At 66.0% G+C, this 17,708-nt stretch overlaps 3 protein-coding genes across 3 annotated transcripts; 2 read left to right on the forward strand and 1 right to left on the reverse strand.

Annotated features, from left to right (window-relative positions):
- Positions 1–6,181: 6,181 nt before the first annotated feature.
- RNF215 (ring finger protein 215) lies at positions 6,182–9,008 on the reverse strand. The gene is made up of 10 exons (XM_084297551.1): positions 8,776–9,008; positions 8,488–8,616; positions 8,319–8,390; positions 8,151–8,236; positions 7,765–7,819; positions 7,341–7,445; positions 7,071–7,187; positions 6,857–6,994; positions 6,546–6,648; positions 6,182–6,391 (listed from the first exon to the last, which is right to left on the reverse strand). Exons 1-10 carry the CDS (start codon positions 9,001–9,003, stop codon positions 6,369–6,371), a joined length of 1,056 nt encoding a protein of 351 aa, XP_084153677.1. The 5' UTR covers positions 9,004–9,008; the 3' UTR covers positions 6,182–6,368.
- A 2,122-nt stretch (positions 9,009–11,130) lies between these two features.
- Positions 11,131–15,131, forward strand: SEC14L2 (SEC14 like lipid binding 2; the record flags this gene model as incomplete). The annotated part of the gene is made up of 12 exons (XM_084297440.1): positions 11,131–11,184; positions 12,369–12,444; positions 12,641–12,684; positions 12,791–12,850; positions 12,982–13,170; positions 13,649–13,744; positions 13,918–13,978; positions 14,062–14,145; positions 14,292–14,398; positions 14,481–14,620; positions 14,715–14,884; positions 14,977–15,131. 12 exons carry the CDS (start codon positions 11,131–11,133, stop codon positions 15,129–15,131), a joined length of 1,236 nt encoding a protein of 411 aa, XP_084153566.1.
- Positions 15,132–16,058: 927 nt separating this feature from the next.
- Positions 16,059–17,681, forward strand: MTFP1 (mitochondrial fission process 1). Its single transcript, XM_084297182.1, has 4 exons — positions 16,059–16,140; positions 16,767–16,894; positions 16,981–17,213; positions 17,434–17,681. The coding sequence occupies exons 1-4, from the start codon at positions 16,089–16,091 to the stop codon at positions 17,507–17,509; spliced, it is 489 nt and encodes a 162-aa protein (XP_084153308.1). The 5' UTR covers positions 16,059–16,088; the 3' UTR covers positions 17,510–17,681.
- Positions 17,682–17,708: the final 27 nt, after the last annotated feature.

The following is a 17,708-nucleotide window of genomic DNA, read 5'->3' on the forward strand; positions in this document are numbered from 1 at the left end:
GCTGGGAGGCAAAAGTGCCTTTTGTGATCGGGGTGAAAGAGATACAGCTCGGTTTTAAAGATGAGCCGTGCCCACGGAGCTGTCTCAATATTTGGCCCTAACGGTTTGGGTTGGATATGGGTGGTGAGTGCCCCAAAACTTTAGGGAGAGCCCCTCGGAACTGCAAGCACCCTGGCAGTGCAGGAGGATTTAACCCCACCAAACCTTGCTCTGGGGAGTCAGCAGCCCCCAGGAGGGGGGCACACAAGTGCTGATATCCAGCCTCCTTTGCCAGACCTGGGCCAGGGATTGGGGAAGGAAGACAACTTTTGTCGCTGCACTTCAGGCTCAGCGCTCTGCTGAGTGCAATGGGCACGTTCCCTGGTTCTAACATTCTGTTGTTCTTTCATCCCCATGAAGGCTGCTGCTGCTGCTCCAGAGCTTCACAGGCTACGCAGAAAACCTGCTCAGCGAGCGAGCCGTGCCCCCGGCGCAGGCAGTGGGGCCCTGCATGTCCGCGGGGCTGACGGTGAGGAGGTACTGGCACAGCATGCTGCGACTGGGGACCTTCTACCAGCAGCTCCTGACCGAGGTGGGACATACGGAGGCGTGCGGGCACCTTGAGATGAGCACAGGGCTCACAGCAACAGCCTCAACGCCCCCACGATTTGGGAGATCCCCCAGGCACGCACAGGGACACCCTGATTCGTGTGGTGGCCGTGCCAGATGTGCGCTGTCCCTGGCTTCCACCAGGATTTTGGGATGGGGCAGCCCGACTGCCCGTAGTTTTTGGATGAATATTCTCCTCCTGCCGGCGTGCTGCCCCTTGTGGCTCTGTTGCCCTACACCGTGTGCGGCTGAGCTGATTCTGATTGGTGAAATGATTTGTGGCAAAAATGCTTTGCCCTGCATTTTGTTTCCCAAATGGTTCCTCTCGTGGCATAGTCTCAGAGCAAAGGCAGAGCGTTCACTTGGCGTGAGCAGGGAACAGGGCAGCGAGGCGTGGAAGGAGGGAAAATAACAAACGTGGAAGCCAGGGAGCACATTTTGCTGCAGAGGCTTTCTGTCATGAAACCACAGCTCCACTCCACGAGCAGTGGCTGAAAAGTTACCTGGGAGCTTGAGAAATTCAACCTCTTGGTGTCAGGGAGCGCTGGGGGCAGCCCATGCTGTGCGTGAGGATCATTTGGCTTTTAGCCATTGGCTTTGGCTGTAACAGAGCACAGCAGGGAACCCCGAGCACTTGGCTCTGTCCTCCAGCAAGCTCAGGGAGTGTCTTTTCACCCCAAAGAAGGGCTCGCTGCCCTCATGGCTTCTTGGCTGCGCTGTCCCCATCCTTCACCCATCTGGGTTTGTCTCTCATGGACTGTTTGCAGCCAGCGTGGTTTGATCTGTGCTCAGTGTTTTGTTCTGTGCTCTCCCCACCAGAAAAAGGCTTGCAGGAGGAACATCCCCACGCTGCAACCCGCCCCTGAGGCTGGGAAAACGGAGGAGCACTTCCAGCCCTGCTTGCCAGCCCTTTCGGAGCCCTGCGCCCCGTCGGGTGCTGCCCAGTGCAGCTCCCTGTGCCCGTGGCAGGCTGGCAGCGACGCCTCGGGCAGCATCCCCACGCGGGCAGCGGAGCCGTCCCCAGCACCCTGCGACGCCTGTGCCTGCACCCAGGCCAGCCTGCGCGAGGTGGGCGAAGCCATCACCAGCATCTGCCAGAGCCACAACATCCCCTCGGCTCTCAGCAGGTTCCAGCAGGTGGTGGCGGAGACCGTGGGGAGAAAGACGCTCTCGGCAGCCGAGGTGAAATGCTGGGCCTCGGAGCAAAGCAAGGACCTCTCCCGCATCAGCAAACACCTCCACGCGCTGCTGGAGCTGCTCGACCCTCTGAAATCCGAGCTGGCGGCGGCGAAAAAGCAGAGGGACGAGCTGCAGAAGCAGGTTGAGGACTTTGCCCGCCTGCTTCAGGCGGAGAAGGAGACCCAGGCGCAGCGGAGGAAGGAGGCTGAGCAGAGCCTGGAAGTCAAGAACGAGGAGCATTTGGAGGCTGTAGCCAGGCTGGAGCGGGACAAGGACGACCTACGGAGAGGTACGGTGCTGTCCCCTGCAGGTATTTGCAGAAGCAGGCAGTCCACGGTCAAATCTCAGTCCCAGCACCATGAACGGGGCTTTTACCTCTAGTTTTGGGTGGCTCAAATGTCACCAGTGAGAGCGACTGTTCCCGTTACGGTCACCTGGCCATGGAAATCCCACTTTTATCTGTGCCAGCAGCTCCTGGGGCTCCCCCGGAGCAGGTGAGGGCTGGTGCACTGGCATTGCCGCCTGTCCTGATGCTTTCATCCTCTCCCAGCTTCTTCTGCTGCTTTCCCCTCCCCATCATCTCACTTCCCACTCTCTGTGCCCCGTCTCTGCAGCATCTCACGTGCTGCTGGCTGCTCCCCACCGTGGGACAAACGCGGCGGTGGGAGCCCGATGCCATCACTGGGTGAAAAACACCATGGCACTGTGCTTTGCTGCCCCCTTGTTTTAGTTTCTTTGAGGAGCTGTTTAACGTTTCGTGGTCTTCTGCACTGATTTAGGAGCTGCTCTGCTGGAAGAACAAATCTCTGCCTTAAAGGAAGCGCTGGCTGCCAAGCAGGCTGCTCTGCAGGAGCTGGGTAAGGACCCTGGGGGCTCACCCAGCTGCCACCTCTCTCCTTGGGTCCAGCTCTGATCTCACCGCCTGTTTTACACCCGTGTAACTCCCAGCTCCCCCAGAACCAGCTGGGTGTGGGCCTGGTGGGAACGGGAGGACGTAGCCTCCTGCGCTGCAGTGCCCAAACAGCAGCCAGCACCCAGGTGCTGGCTGAGATTTAGGGGTTCCCTGGGACACCAAGGAACTGTCACCAGACCTCGCTGGCACCTGCAGAAGCTGTAGGGCCCCTAAAAGCACCACCTGGGCTGGGAGCAGCTCCCCCTCCTGCCCAGCTGGGCTCCATGGTGCTGTTGCCTCCCCAGAGGTGACCAAAAAGAGCTTGCTGGAGGACCTGAGGACCACGATGGTGGCCAGGAACCGGGTGCTGGAGCTGGAGGAGGAGGTGCGGCTGCTCACCGACCACAAGGAGAACCTGGGCCAGGAGCTGAGCGCGGTCACCACCCAGCTGGAGAAGGAGAAGGCCAAGGTGGAGAGCATGCTGAGGCACCGAGAGGTACGGCTGCTGCTCCCCGCAGCTGCTCAGCTGCAGCCACAGCCCCTCATCACCACGGTGCCGCTTCCCCGTGGCTCCAGTGTTGGCAGCAGGGAAGCAGAGAGCTGCTGCAGGCTCACCTCCTCGTGCAGTCCCTGCAGGCCAAGCAGAACGCCCTGCTGCAGCAGCTGGACAGCCTGGACCAGGAGCGTGAGGAGCTGCAAGCCAGCCTGGGGGAGGCTGAGGGGGACAGGGCCCGGCTGGCGGAGCAGCTGGAGGAGAGCCGGGAGCAGCGGGAGCAGAGCGGGCACCAGCTCCGGGCGCAGCAGGTACCCGGCACACGAGGGGAGCAGCTGGCAACCCTCCTGAGAAGGGTGCTCACAAAACTCAGCCCCTTGCCCTTGCTCTGCCCCCCAGGAGCTGCTGGACACGCTGCAGCAGGAGAAGCAGAGCCTGGAGCAGTCCGTCTCCGAGCTGCGTGAGGATGTTTCCAGGCTGGAGGAGCAGGCACAGGAGCTGAAGGAGCGGGAGAAGCTCCTGGTGTTCTTCCCCGAGCTCCACGTCCCCGTTGAGACACAGTTTGAGAGTAAGGGAGAAGCAGGGTTAGGGCAAGGGCTTGGACACGGCTGCGTTTGTCCTTGCTGATTCAGCCAGCAGGTTTAGGACCTAGCCACCACTTGTGGGGTTGTGCTGGTGCTCCCTGCTTTGGGAAGGCTCATTTCCAGCAAACACCACCCCGCTTGTGTGCTCCTGAGCTGTTGGGACGGGCTCTGCTGCCAGCACCCCCGAGCAGGCTGCAGGCGGCGTGCTGAGCTCAGGCCCTGGCTGCAAGGCGCCGTGGTTTATTTTATTTGCAGGCACCGGGAACATCGCCGAGGACATGGAGAAGCAGCTGCAGGCCAACGACATCAGGATCGGGGTGCTGGAGCAGGAAAACACACGGCTCAGGGCCGCGCTGGCCAAATTGAAGGCGGCTGCTCAGCAGGGCGTGCTGCAGGTGAGGCTGAGTCCGAGTCGGGGCTGGGAGCTGGCAGGAGAGGGGCGCACGAGCTGGGGGGGCACCGCGTGCCCCTGGAGGTCAGCCCGGTGGTGAACTGGTGCCAGCAGGGGAAAGCTGCATTGCCGAGCCCCCTGGTTTGGTTTCCAGCTCCTTTACCTCAGCCCCGCTGCGGCTGTTGTGCCACCACTGAGCTGGCGGTGGCATCCTCCCAGGGCAGAAGCCAAGATCCCCGAGCACGGAGCTGAACGCAGGAGGTTTCACCCCCATCTTCTCTCCTCCAGCTTGTCCCACAGCCCCAGCTGTGGTCTCAGCTCGGCAGCCAGCGTGGCGGGGAGGCTGCAGGGTGAGTAGGAACCCGGAGGAAGGCGCTGGGGAGCTTCCCACTCCTTCCTCCCCTCCAACCTCTTCCGCTTCTCCCCTCCGCAGGCCTCCAAGCAGCCAAGGCAGCGGGGACAGCGCAGGGGCACGCGGAGGAGCCACTGGCAGGGCCCGGCAGCGACCTCCCGGCAGCCAGCGCCCAAAGCCACCCTCAGCAGAACCCCCAGGCGAGGCCGGACCCTGCCTCTCGCTGCCAGCACGGGGTCTGCTGCTGGCCCCCGACCCCCGAGGAAGCAGCAGCACTGCCGGAGGAGCTCGCCCCTTCTCACACCGCACCGGCACCCACCGCAAATAGATGCTGGGGGGAGCTCAGGCAGGACTGAAGCGCTAACGAGCAGCGTGCAGCTGCTCCCCCTTCCCTGCGGGACCTCGTTACCTGTTGCAAACACGACGGCACCTTCCTTTGGGACACCCGCTCTGCCTCCCCATCGCTCCGAGCCCGAGGAGCGGCGTCACGCGGCGGCGTGGGGAGCCCGGGGAGCGGTGCCGTGGCAGCTGGGAGGCGGCGGCGGGGCTGCCAGCTGGCTGCCGGCTGTTGCTTCACCTTGTTTTCGGCAGGGACGCAACGAACCTGTTTGTGTGGTTTCCCTTCTTGTCCCTCTCCGTTGGGCAACGCTGCGGCTTTTGATAAAGCAGGAGGCAGCGGGGCCCTGAGGGCTGGGCTGGCGCATCCCCCGTTCATCTCCTGCAGCGCAGGGGCTCTGGGAAGAGCCCCTCTGTAGCTTTGGGGCTTTGGGGACAGGGGTGGGACTGGTGCAAGCACCGCTGGCAGCCAGGTGACCGACCAGCACCTTGGCGAGGAGGCCTGGGTGGGGGGGAAACGCTCCCTGGCGTGCAGAGCTGGCCCCAAACAATCAGCCGAGCAGGGCTGGCGACATTCCTGGGTGCTGGAACCCGGTCGCCCACGGGCTGAGCCGCTGCTGCAATCCCTGGCACGGCTCTGATCCCGGCTAACTCCCAGTCACCTGCGCCACGCCTGGGCACGGCTCGGCTCAGCTCGGGCCAGGAACCGCTCCCAAGAGGCGGCTGGGAGGCAGCCAGGCGGCTCTGAAGAGGGCTTGGAGGCAGAGCCGGCCTCGGGACAAGGGGAGTCGGAGCCGTGCTCAGCTCGCCAGCACCGCCGCAGCCTGGGAGAGCGGCGACGAGCGGTCGGAGGGGCCGGGGACGAAGCAACACAAGACACAGCAGCCCCGCAGCCTCTCCTAGCTGTGTTTTAATTGCGACGGAGCTGGGCAGCGCTGCGGCTGCCAGACGGAGCTGGAGCCACATGGGGCTCACGGCGAGTCCCCGGACACCGCAGCACAGCCCGCGTTCAGTCTCTGCAGCTCACTCGCGCCGTCCTCTCTAATAAGTTAGTATAAATAGGGTGTTTTCCCCCCCTCCCAACCCCCCTGCCACGAGCAGCAGGTCCCCCCCCCACAGCCCTGCCAGCTCCGTCCCCGTCCCTTGGCTGTGGCAGAGCCGTCACCCAACACGTCCCAGCCGTGCCCTGCCACAGCCAGGGGGAAATTAAAAAAAAAAAAAGAGACTTAGAAAAATGACTACGAGCAGGGAGAGGGAGCAGCTGGGCCTGCAGACCTCCCCCGATGTCCCCTCCCTGGTTCCCGTTCCCCCAGCCCCCCAGCAGCACCCATCTGGGCTGTGCCCAGCCGTGCCCCCCACCCCTCTACTCACGCCGAGCAGGGAGAGCCCCCAAATCCTTCACTCCCCTAAAGGCCAGGCGCTGCCAGGGTGCTGCGAAGGGCACGGCCACGCTGAGCCCGTGCCAGCACCGAGCACAGCTCGCCCAGCGCCCACCCCGGTCCCTCTCCCCCTGTTCTTCCCGGAGCAGCCCCGGGGCACGTCCACCAGGCTGGCTAGCTCTCTCCACAGCAGTTCCCTGGCAGGGAAAAGGATGGAGAAGGCGTCACGGGGGGAAGCAGGGGCAGAGGACAGCCCTCGCCCCGATATGAACATGCTCCCTGGAGGGTGAAACAGGGAGCAGGACGTGCTGGGAGCCCTGGGGCTCCTCAAAGCCCCGGAGCTGCACTCACCCAGGATGTTGTGCTTGCAGAGGGGGCAGGTCTGCTGCAGGAGGAGCCAGGGGTCCACGCAGTCCCGGTGAAACTCGTGGGCACACGGCAGCACCCGCAGCCACTGCGAGGAGGGAAGCGGGTGGGAGACCTGAGCCCTGAGGGCCACAGCAACCTCCCCCTGCCCCAGAAAGGGGGACAATGTCCCCCCAGTGGGGACATCCCAGCCCTGGCAAGCGAGGGGAGGCTCAGCCCCAGGGAACAGAGCAAAGGGGAGGCATTAGCAGGGGTGGCCCCAACCCGTTTGTGTCACCGGCCCCACCGGTCCCGACCTGGCTCTTGCAGAACTGCTCCAGGCACACGGCGCAGCTATCTATCTCGCAGACCCGGCTCTGCAGCGCCTTGCCGGGATGGTAGCGCCGCGTCTTCAGGGCCGACAGCCGCCGCCGAATGTGCTGCTTCAGGTCCAGCTGGGGAGGCAGAGCACAGCGTGAGGCCCCGGCCGCACCGCTCGGGTGCAAAAAGCAGGGAGCGGGGAGCTCCCACCTCGGCATCCCGCTCCGACACGTCTTGCCGCGACTGCCGCTGCGCCTGCACGATCACCCCCGTGCAGAGGAGCAGGGCGATGAGCAGGATGGTGTTCCAGAGCTGCTGGAGGTACTTCTGTAGGAACAACACCACGAGGCACTCAGGAGGGCAAGCGGGAAGCCCCCGTTTCCCTCTCGGCCTGGCTGTGGTGACGCCAGACACGGCCGTCCTTCGCCCCACGGCTGTGGGGAGTGAGTGTGGGGCCACCCATGGGTGCTGCTGACGCACCTGGACCTGCGAGCTGTTCTCCCCGGTGCAGATGACACCCTGCCACTCCCCATAGAGGCCCCCTCGGGAGAGGCCGCAGGTGGACCACAGGGTGAGCGTCACCCCCTGCGAGGAAGGACACCGCGTTGCCGCCAGCCCGTGCCAGCACGCAGCAGCACGACGCAGGAGGCAGGACAGCAACGCTGAGTGATTTCCACCTGTGGTGTTGCAGGCGGAGAGGGAATGAGGAAGCACAGGTGGCTGCCAGGTTCCCTGCTCCCACAGAGCCAGTCCTGGGGACACCGAGGCACCGGCAGCTTCACCAGCCCTCGTGGAGCTGGCCACTAAATCGCCCCGTTGGCCAGCAAATGCTGGCTGGGCACAGCTGTGCCCCTGCCCTTGTACCAAAACAGAGGATGAAGAGGAGGAAGAGTTATCTACGTACCAGGTTCTCCAGCAGCACTGCCTGGTATGTGATCTTCGCTGTAGCTCTGAGACCCCTACGAGCAAGAGGCAAGAAGAGCGTCAGCCCTGTGGGCGCAGCAGGATCCAACCCCAGTACCTGGGAGCCCCTTTCCTGCAGGGCACGGGGCCACGCTCAGGGAGGAGAGAAGCCTCCTCCAAGCCACGTGTGCCCAGCCCCGTGCCTCAGTTTCCCCATCTGATAAAGCACAGCAGATGCCCCAGCTCCTGTGCCAGGCTGAGCATGCCAGACACCCCCCCCGGCCCCTTCTGTCCCATCCCTCCTGGTGCTGCACTCAAGTGCTGGCTGTGCCCTGCCACCCTTCAGCAGCCGTGGCACAAATCCGACTGCTTCAGGAGAGCTCTCACCGCAGCAGTGCTCCCAGCAGCCTGGTGACGTTGTCCGAGGACTGGATCACGATGATGGGCTTGGCGAGGAGCTGAGAGACATCCAGCTGCACCGGACAGAAAAACAACAGCCGTGAGTGATGCAGAAGAGCATCCAGGGCGCCAGCAGGGCTGCTGGAGCTCCCCTACCTCTCGGATGGCGTTCTGGTTCAGCGCCAGGATGAGCAGTGCCGATGCCCCGAGCACCAGGGCTCGCTTCATCTGTGAAAACAGAAGGCACCGGGGGCTGAAGCTGCCCGAATCCTTGCTGGGGACCCCAGCGTGAGCCCCGCGAGCTGCCGCAGCTGGGCACCCTCACCTTGCTGACCACGGCGGCGGTGAAGGACTCCTCCTTGGCACCTCGGGGACCTTCAGCCGGCTCCTCGCCCAGCGGCACCACGCCGATCCAGCTGTCTTCAGCGCCCAGCTCAGGCTCCTCATCTCCCACCTTGGGGACACGGCAGCATCAGGGGCCGGCACCGGGGGCACCGGGACACCCCCGGGAAGGCTCAGGAGGGGTGCGGGCAGCGTGCTCCCGCTCCCTGCTGCCTCCACATCCCTGCCTGCCCCCCACAGCCACCCCCCAGCTCCCCCAGCCCCCTCTCACCAGCAGCAGCCGCCCTCCGATCGCCTCCTCCCGCGGCCCTCCCAGCAGGGCCCCTCGCAGCGTGTAGGAGCCGCCGGGCCCCGCGGCCTCCCCGGCTCCGTTGCCGGCTCCGTTGCCGGCTCCAGGCCCCGCCAGCTCCACCTCGATGCGGGCTGAGGGCGCCGGGCCCGGCTCGGCCCGGCTCAGAGCCAGCAACGGAGCCAAGAGCGCGGCCCTCAGCGCCGCCATGGCTGCCCCGGGGCCTGCACAGCGCCCCTCGTGGGGCGGAGGAGAGTGGGGAGGGGATCGTGGGGGATCACACCAGGATCACACTGGGATCACACCGGATCACGGAGCTTGTGCAGGGTTTTGTCCCCGTTTCAGCCCCCCTGCAGGTGCTGACAGACACTGACGGGCTCCTCCTGAGCCTCCTCTTCTCCAGCTCCCTCAGCCTCTCCTCGCAGCAGAGCTGCTCCAGTCCCTCCCGCATCTTGGTGGCCTCCCACCGGCCTCCCTGCAGTGTGCCCAGCTCTGTCTCGGACTGGGGAGCCCAGCACGGTCCCAGCACTGCAGCTGTGGCCTCCCCAGAGCTGAGCAGAGCAGATCACCTCCCTGGAGCTGCCAGCGACACCGTGCCCGATGCAGCCCAGGCCAGCATTTGCCTGCTGTGCGGCCAGGCCTCGTTGCAGCTCACGGGCACGTTGGTGTGCGGCAGGACTCCTGGGGCCTGTCCTGGTGCTGGGCTTGCTCCTCCCCAGGTGCAGCACTCTGCTCTGCTCCTCGGTGAAGCCCACCAGGTTCCTACCAGCCTATTTCTCCAGCCGGGTCCCTCTGGGTGTTGTCCCTCTGGCGACGCAGCCACTGCCCTGGTTTTGTGTCATCCCCGGATTTATTGAGGCTGCACTCCCCCATCACCCAGACCGTTAACGAAGCTGTTAAATGGAACTGGAGCCAGCACTGCCCCTGGAGCACTCTGCTCGTTGATGGCCTCCAACTGGACTCCATGTCGCTGACCTCCAGCCCCTAGTCCTGGCTGTTCAGCCCAGTTCTCACCCCGCTCCCTGCCTGCCCACGGGGATGGGCTGGAGGTGGCACCAGGCCAGGGAGAGGCACTGGTACCCGCAGTGGGACAGGGACTGGGATGGGGACAGGACAGGTACCGGCACAGGGATGTCTGCACAGTGACCCAGCACCATGACCAAGCACCCCATGGCTGGCACCAGGACAGCACCAAGCATGGGGATGGGGACAGGGACAAAGGCAAGGGGACTCATGGGGACACTGGGCCACCCCCTGTGTCCCAGTGACACACATGGGGTCCCCTATCCATGCACCCCCTCCCTTTGTTATCATGGACGCACATCTGGGCACATGCGTGTGCAACACGGGCGTAGCACCCCGCGCACCCACGGGTGGCCCTGCCGGTGCCACCGTCCCCAGCCCCGCCGTGGCCACGTGTGCCTGCCACGTGTGCCTGGGGGATTTGTGACAAGGATCAGAGCGGGGTTTGCATCACAGCGGGGCCGTGATGCTGGGGACGGTGCTGGTGCAGGGGACAAGCTGGGGCAAGTCTGTGGGGCCATGCTGGAGGTGGTGGGTGCGGGTCGGGGCAGATCTGTGGGGATTGCAACCACCCTGAGCCCATGGGACAAGGGGGGCTCTGTGGGGCACCCCTGGGTGCACAGCCCTGTGGGACACACAAGCACCCCTCTTGCCCCCAGTCCCTGTGCCCCCAGTGCCTCTGCCCTGTCCCTTATCTCTGTCCCCTCTCCCCGGTGCCCTGACCCCGATCCCTTCTCCGTGTCCTCCTGCCCCTGTGCCCGAGCCTTGACCCTGAGCCCAGCTCCTGCCCCTGCCCCATTTCTGTCCCCTGTTCTACCTCTGCCCCGTTTCCATCCCTTACCCCATCTCCCACCTGCACCCCATCTCTCTCCCCATCCTACCTCCCACACCACCCTTGCCCCTAATTCTCTTTCCTCCTCCATCCCCTCCCCACCTGCCCCCTGCCCCATCTCCCACCTTCACCCCCTTCTACCCCTTACCCCACGCTGCCCCCATCCCCATCTCCCTGCCCCATCTCCCTGCCCCGTCCCCACCTTTACCCCTTTCTCCGCCCTGACCCCAATCCCTTCCGTCCATCCTCCCTCCCTCCATCCCCAGCCCTCTCGCCCTATATCCCCGCCTCCCCTGCCCGGCTCTCGGGCTCTGACCGTGCGGCCACCGGGGGCGGGCAGAGTCCAAGGGCTGCGGGACCCAGCCGAGCCGAGCCGAGCCGAGCCGAGCTGAGCCGTGCCGGGCCGGGGGCGGCACGGGGCGGAGCAGCCGCAACCTGCCCTTAAGAGGCGGTGCCGAGCCGAGCCGTGCCGGGCCGGCACCATGAGCGGCCGCGTCGGGGACCTGAGCCCACGGCAGGCGGAGGCGCTGGCCCAGGTGAGCCCAGCACCGGGATGGTGGCGAGGGGGGGATGCTGCGGGCACCGGGACCCCCTTGGGTACCGGGACCCCCCTTGGGCACCGGGACCCCCTTGGGTACCCACCGGCACCGGGTGCGCACCGGCACCGGTAGCGGTCAGCACCGGTCCCCGGCACCCATCGCCCATCGCCACCGGCACCCTGCGAGGCCCAAAGCCGGGCCCTCGCCTCTCCCGGCGCACGGAGCATCCCCGGGGCTCCGCTTTCGGCTGCCTGCTCCCATCCCGGAGGATGGAGCCCTGCCAGCGCTCCCCATCCTGTTTGGGATCTGTGTGCCAAGCGGGGAGCCCCTGGTGTCCCCAATTCTCCGGGCACGGGTGGGCGAGGTGGTGGCTGTCACCCCCCCCCTCTCCACCTTTGGAGTCGCTGCCAAGAGCGGCGTCGCCTCTGTCCCACCTTTATCGGCCTCCGTGGGGTTCGATCTGATGAGAGGGCAACGTCGGAGGCTTTATCTTATCGCCTGCCGTCAAACCCAAGCCGAACTCCGGCCCGGCCCGCGGGCGATGACCCCGGTGGGGTACGGCCACGTCGATGCCCGGCTGGGATTTCGGGGCGGGAGGGTGCGCGACGCCCGCGCAGCGCGGCCCTGATGCAACGAGCTGCGGAACCTGTCCCCTCCCGCCTGCGGCCGCGTTGTTTTTCTCCCTGTGAAGGAGTTAATCCGAGGTTTAATTACACCTAAATGCAGGCGGGGATAATCCGGTCAGCCTTGTTACGGGGCTGGTACGGCGCGGGCCAGGGGGATTTGTGTCGTGCCCCGGCCAAGCGACTGGCACCGTGTGCCCCCAGGCCACCCCGGTGCCCCCAGGTCCCTGCCGACCTCGGTGGTGCCAGCGGTGGTGTGTGATGAGTGCCTGGGGTCCGGCTCCATCCCAAAATCTCCTTGCTGATGGCAGAGGGGGGATGCTTAGTGCCGGAGGGGTGGGGAGGGGGCAGGTTGCTGGTGCCCTTGCGCAACGGGACCGGTTTGGAGACACCCTGTGCTTGGCAGCTGGCCTGGGGACGGTCCCCTGCCAGGGAGGGGAGCAGAGAATGCCCGGTCCTGCCGGCTGCCCTTGGGAAAAACTTCGAACCTGAGGGGTGAGGGAGGGACGGGGCCACTTCCCCAACCCTGCTGACTGCGCCCCTTCTTTCTCCCCGCAGTTTCGCGAGAACCTCAAGGACGTGCTCCCCTCCCTGCCCTCTCAGGACGACTATTTCCTCTTGAAATGGCTCCGAGGTAAGCCTGGGGAGGGCACGGAGAGGCTGGGACATCCCACGGGGTGGCACCGAGCCGGGGATGCCGGCACGTGCAGGGCTGCTCCTGGACTTTTATCAAGCCAGCACCGGGGCAGAGAGCAACGAGGGCAGCGGGTTCGGTGGGGACGTCCCCGCTGTGCCCCGCGGTGGGGCTGAGCCTCTCCGCTCTCTTGCAGCACGCTGCTTCGACCTGCCCAAGTCGGAGGCGATGCTCCGCAAGGTGAGGGGGCCCCGGCGCTGGGAAGAGCCCCGCCGAGGGGTTGGGGTGTCCCCGTGGAGGTGGTGGGGGGACCCCGCGTGCCCTCACCCCTGCCTCGCCTTCGCAGCACGTGGAGGTCCGCAAGCGCATGGATGCCGACAACATCATTGCTTGGGAAGCACCCGAGGTGGGTGAGCAGCCCAAGGGGGGTTGTCCCCATCCCAAAGAGGGTGTCCCTAGCCCTGGAGGGGTGTCCCCATCCCAAAGGGGGTGTCCCCATCCCAAGGGGGCTGTCCCCAACGTGAGGTGCCCCCGCAGGTGATCAGGAAGTACATGTCGGGGGGCATGTGCGGCTACGACCGGGAGGGCAGCCCCATCTGGTACGAGATCATCGGGCCGCTGGACGCCAAGGGGCTGCTGTTCTCCGCCTCCAAGCAGGACCTGCTCAAGAACAAGTTCCGGGACTGCGAGCTGCTGCGGCACGAGTGTGAGAGGCAGAGCCAGAAGGTGGGCGCCCGCCTGGCCGTGCCCCCCGTCCCCACCAGCCTCTGCCCCGTCCATCCCTGCTGGCCCCACCAGCCCATGTCCTCGCCATCCCCTCTGTGCCCCCCATATCTGCATCCCCACCGACCCCATAAGCCTTTCTCTGCTGTCACAAGCCCGGGTACCCACCAGGTCCGTGTCCCGTCCGTCCCCACCCACCCGTGTCCCTGTCAGCCCCTTAAATCCGTCTTCTGTCCGTGTGTCCCTGTCCCAGCACCCGCACCAATGCTTCAGAGGAGGCTCTGGACGGACGGGGCCAGCCTGGTGGGGACGCAGGGACCAGCTCTGGGGCTGCCCCGTCTCTGCCACCGGCTTGTCCCCAGGACGACGGGTGGCAGGGATGAGGGACAGGTGGGAGCAGGGACTTGGCAGCGGCCGCTGCTTCCCCCCCCCAAGTCCCTGAGCTCATCCTCCTGCCTGGCCTCTCTGTCCCCCGTCCCAGCTGGGCAAGAAGATTGAGATGGTGCTGATGGTCTATGACTGCGAGGGTTTGGGCTTGAAGCACCTCTGGAAGCCGGCGGTGGAAGCCTACGGCGAGGTGAGGGGCTGCTCCCACCCCGGGGGGGCTCTGGTTGTCCCTGGTGCCCCTGGGGGTCCGAGGAGCAGGGGGTCCCCTCCTGCGCCCCTGCTGCAAAGCCCGACCAGGTGGGGCTGCCCCGTGGGGTGTTTGGGGCCGGAGGACATGGGTGTGCAGCTCTCCCCATCCCGCAGCTCCTGTCCATGTTCGAGGAGAATTACCCCGAGTCCCTGAAGCGCCTTTTCATCGTGAAGGGTGAGTCCAGCGCCGGGTGCGTGGCCGGGCGCGATGCCTTGAGGCCCCCCCTGACGCCCGGCTCTGCTCCCCCTCCTTCCCAGCTCCCAAAATCTTCCCGGTGGCCTACAACCTGGTCAAGCACTTCCTGAGCGAGGACACCCGCAAGAAGGTCGTGGTGCTGGGATGTGAGTAGGGTTGGGGTAGCCCTCACCCTGTCCCTGCAGTCCCAAAGTGTGTGGGGGGGTCCCCGGCTCTGGCAGAGGCACCTTGGCTGGGCTGGGGGGTCCCCATATGGGTCTCAGCCCCCCCTGAACACCCCGCTGTCCCCCAGCCGACTGGAAGGAGGTCCTGCAGAAGTACATTGACCCCGCAGAGATCCCGGTGGAGTACGGGGGCACGCTGACAGACCCCGACGGGGACCCCAAATGCCCCAGCAAGGTAGGAGGAGCTCCCCCAATTTGAGGAGGAGCGCTCAGGACGGCGGCACCCCCCCTGCCCGTCACCAAACATCCCCTTCCAGATCAACTACGGGGGGGACGTGCCCCCGCGGTACTACGTGCGGGACCAGCTGACGCAGCCCTACGAGCACACCGTGGTGGTCAACCGCGGCTCGTCCCACCAGGTGGAGTACGAGATCCTCGTCCCCGGCTGCGTCCTCAGGTGAGGGAGGTCCCCCCGCTGCACAGGGGGGATGAGGATGAGGACGGACGGAGCCGGAGACCCCCCTACACACCCTATGGTGTCCCTCTGGCAGGTGGCAGTTCAAGTCGGAGGGGGCTGACGTGGGTTTCGGGGTGTACCTGAAGACGAAGGTCGGGGAGCGGCAGCGGGCGGGCGACATGGCCGAGGTGTTCCCCACCCAGCGCTACAACGCGCACATGGTGCCCGAGGACGGCTCCCTCACCTGCTCCACCCCCGGCATCTGTGAGTACGGCCCCAATCCAACCCCCAAAAACCCATCCCCAACCCCCGGGGACCCCATCCCTGGTGTCCTAACCCCCCATCTCATCCCGCAGACGTCCTGCGCTTCGACAACACCTACAGCTACATCCACGCCAAGCGGGTGAGCTACACGGTGGAGGTGCTGCTGCCCGACGCCGCCTCGGCCCAGCAGATCCAGCAGCTTGGCGGCGAGAAACCGGCCCCGGGACCCCTCGACCCCAGCCCTTGACACCGGCGGCGCGGCCCCGACCCCGGGGAGGACGGAGGAAGGAATGGGGCCGGGACCCCGCGGCTCAGGGATGCGGGGCCGCCGGCCCCTCTGTGCCTTATGTATGGGGGAGTAGGGGCTGGTGGGGTGGGGGCAGTAAAGGGATGGACACACGCAGGGCTCTCGGCTGGTTTTTGGCCCTCGGACACATGGCCAGGCCCCGCTGGCCATAGTGGGGGGGGTCCTGCTCAGCCACACAGCTGCTCCGGGCTGTGCCCCCCGCCCTCTCACCAGCCCCTATTCCCCTCCTCAGCCCCGTCACCAGTCTGGGCTGTGTCCTCCAACCCTGTTTTCCCCTCTCAGCCCCATCACTGGCCCCTATTGCCCCTGTTCCCTAGTTCCCCTATTGCCCCCCATCCTCTATTGCCCCACTTCCCCTATTCCCCCCCATCCCCTGTTGCCCCTATTGCCCCAGTTCCCCTATTTCCTCCCATCCCCTCTTTCCCCAGTTTCCCTATTCCCCCCCATTACCCATGTCCCTATTTCCCCCATCCCCTATTACCCCCCTATTGCCCCACTTCCCCTATTTGCCCCCTCCCCTATTGCCCCAGCTCCCCTATTTCCTCCCCCCTCCCCTATTGCCCCAGTTTCCCTATTTCTTCTCCTTCCCCTATTGCCCCAGCTCCCCTATTTGCCCCCCCAATTGCCCATTTCCCTATCCCCTCTCCCCATTACCCCATTTCCCCTATTTGCCCCCTCCCCATTACCCCAATCCCCTCCTGCCCCTCCCTCCCCGCCCCTCACCCCCACGTGACCACCGGCGGTCACGTGCCGCCCGGCCCTGCCTCCCCCGCCGCCATCTTGCAGCCGGGCGGAGTGGGCGTGGCCTGAGGGCAAGGGGGCGGGGCCCGGTGACGCGCCGGGAGAGTGGGCGGGGCTGGGGGCGGGGCCTGGAGCGTGCGGCGGCGGGGGCGCGCCATGGGGGCGGCGGAGCCCGACCTCTACCGGGACACGTGGGTCCGGTACCTGGGTGAGCACCGGCACCGGGATACGGCACCGGGACCGGGAACTGGGACCGAGACTGGGTTCTGGGCCCCGATACCGACACCGGGCACTCGGTACCGGCACCGACACTCGGTTCCGGCACTGGGATCCGGTCCTGGGATCGGATACCGGGACCGGGCACCGGCCCCGAGACTGGGCAGCGACACCGGGCACTCGGTACCGGCACCAACAGCGGGCACGGGCATTCGGTACCGGCACTGACACCGGGTCCTGGTACCGGATACCGGCCCCGAAACTGGGCAATGACACCGGGTCGCGGAACCGGGCACCGGGCACTCGGTACCGGCACTGGGTCCCGGTACTGGATACCGAGACCGGGCAATGACACCGGGCACTCGGTACCGGCACCAACACCGGGTACTGGCACTCGATACCAGTACCGACACCCGGTACCGGCCCCCTCCCGGCAGCAGCAGCGGGGCCAGACCCTGCCCGCTGCCCCCCACCCCCCCGTCCCTCGGTGTCCCGGTGGTGGGAGCAAGGTGACCTGGGCAGGGTCCTGTCCCTGTGGGGAAGGTGGAACGGGATGGGACGGGACACAAACCGGAGCTGCTGCCCCCTTCACCCCCATCCCGGTGTCCCCCCCCCCAGGTTATGCCAACGAGGTGGGCGAATCCTTCCGCCCCCTGGTCCCGGTGGCAGCCGTGTGGGCCAGCTACGGGGTGGCCACAGCCTACGTGACCGCCGATGCCATCGACAAGGGCAGGAAAGCTGCAGCGGTGAGTGCATCCCCCCCGTGGCTTCCCCCACCTCATCCCCTTGTGCCCCTCTCCATCCGACCTCCTCCTTTTCCTCCCTACCCCAGGCCCACGAGCACGACCCCGGCAAGGCGACGCGGGTAGGGGTGGCGGTGGCAGACACCTTCGTGTGGCAGAGCCTGGCCTCGGTGGCCATCCCCGGCTTCACCATCAACCGCCTGTGCGCCGCCTCGCTGGCCCTGCTGGGCTCCCTCACCCGCTGGCCTCTGCCCGTCCGAAAGTGGGCCACCACCGCCCTGGGGCTGGCCGCCATCCCCGTCATCATCACGCCCATCGACAGGTGAGGCACGGGGACAAATTGGGACGGGCTCCTCTGGGGTCCCAGGGACCTGGGGGGTGGCACAGGGGGAGTTGGGGGGGTCAGTGCCGGTCCCTTGAGCTCCCTGGGGGCTGGTGGGGATTAGTGGGGTAAAGCCCAATGGCACCAGGGACAGCTGGACCGCCCCTGTGGCCAGATATGTCCCAGGGGGCCCCGTGGTGACCCTACTATCTCACCCTAGGACCGTGGATTTCCTGATGGACTCCAGCCTCCGCAAGCTCTACGGCACCGAGGGAGAGCCCCCGTCCTCGCACTGAGCCCCATCCCCACCTGGGGACTCATCCAGCAGAGCCAGGCAGGGAAAGTGAGGCACGCTGCTGGCTCTGGGGTGCTGCACCTCCTGCACTGTGAACCCACACACTCAGGTTGTGGCCATGGGGTGGAGGCATCCGCCCCGGGCCTGGTCCTAATAAATCATTTCATACATCACCTGCTGGAAGTGGTGTTTGGGTGCCT

This window comes from Netta rufina (genome assembly GCF_964035555.1).
Source record: "Netta rufina genome assembly, chromosome: 17".
In the NCBI taxonomy this organism is placed as follows: Eukaryota; Metazoa; Chordata; class Aves; order Anseriformes; family Anatidae; genus Netta; species Netta rufina.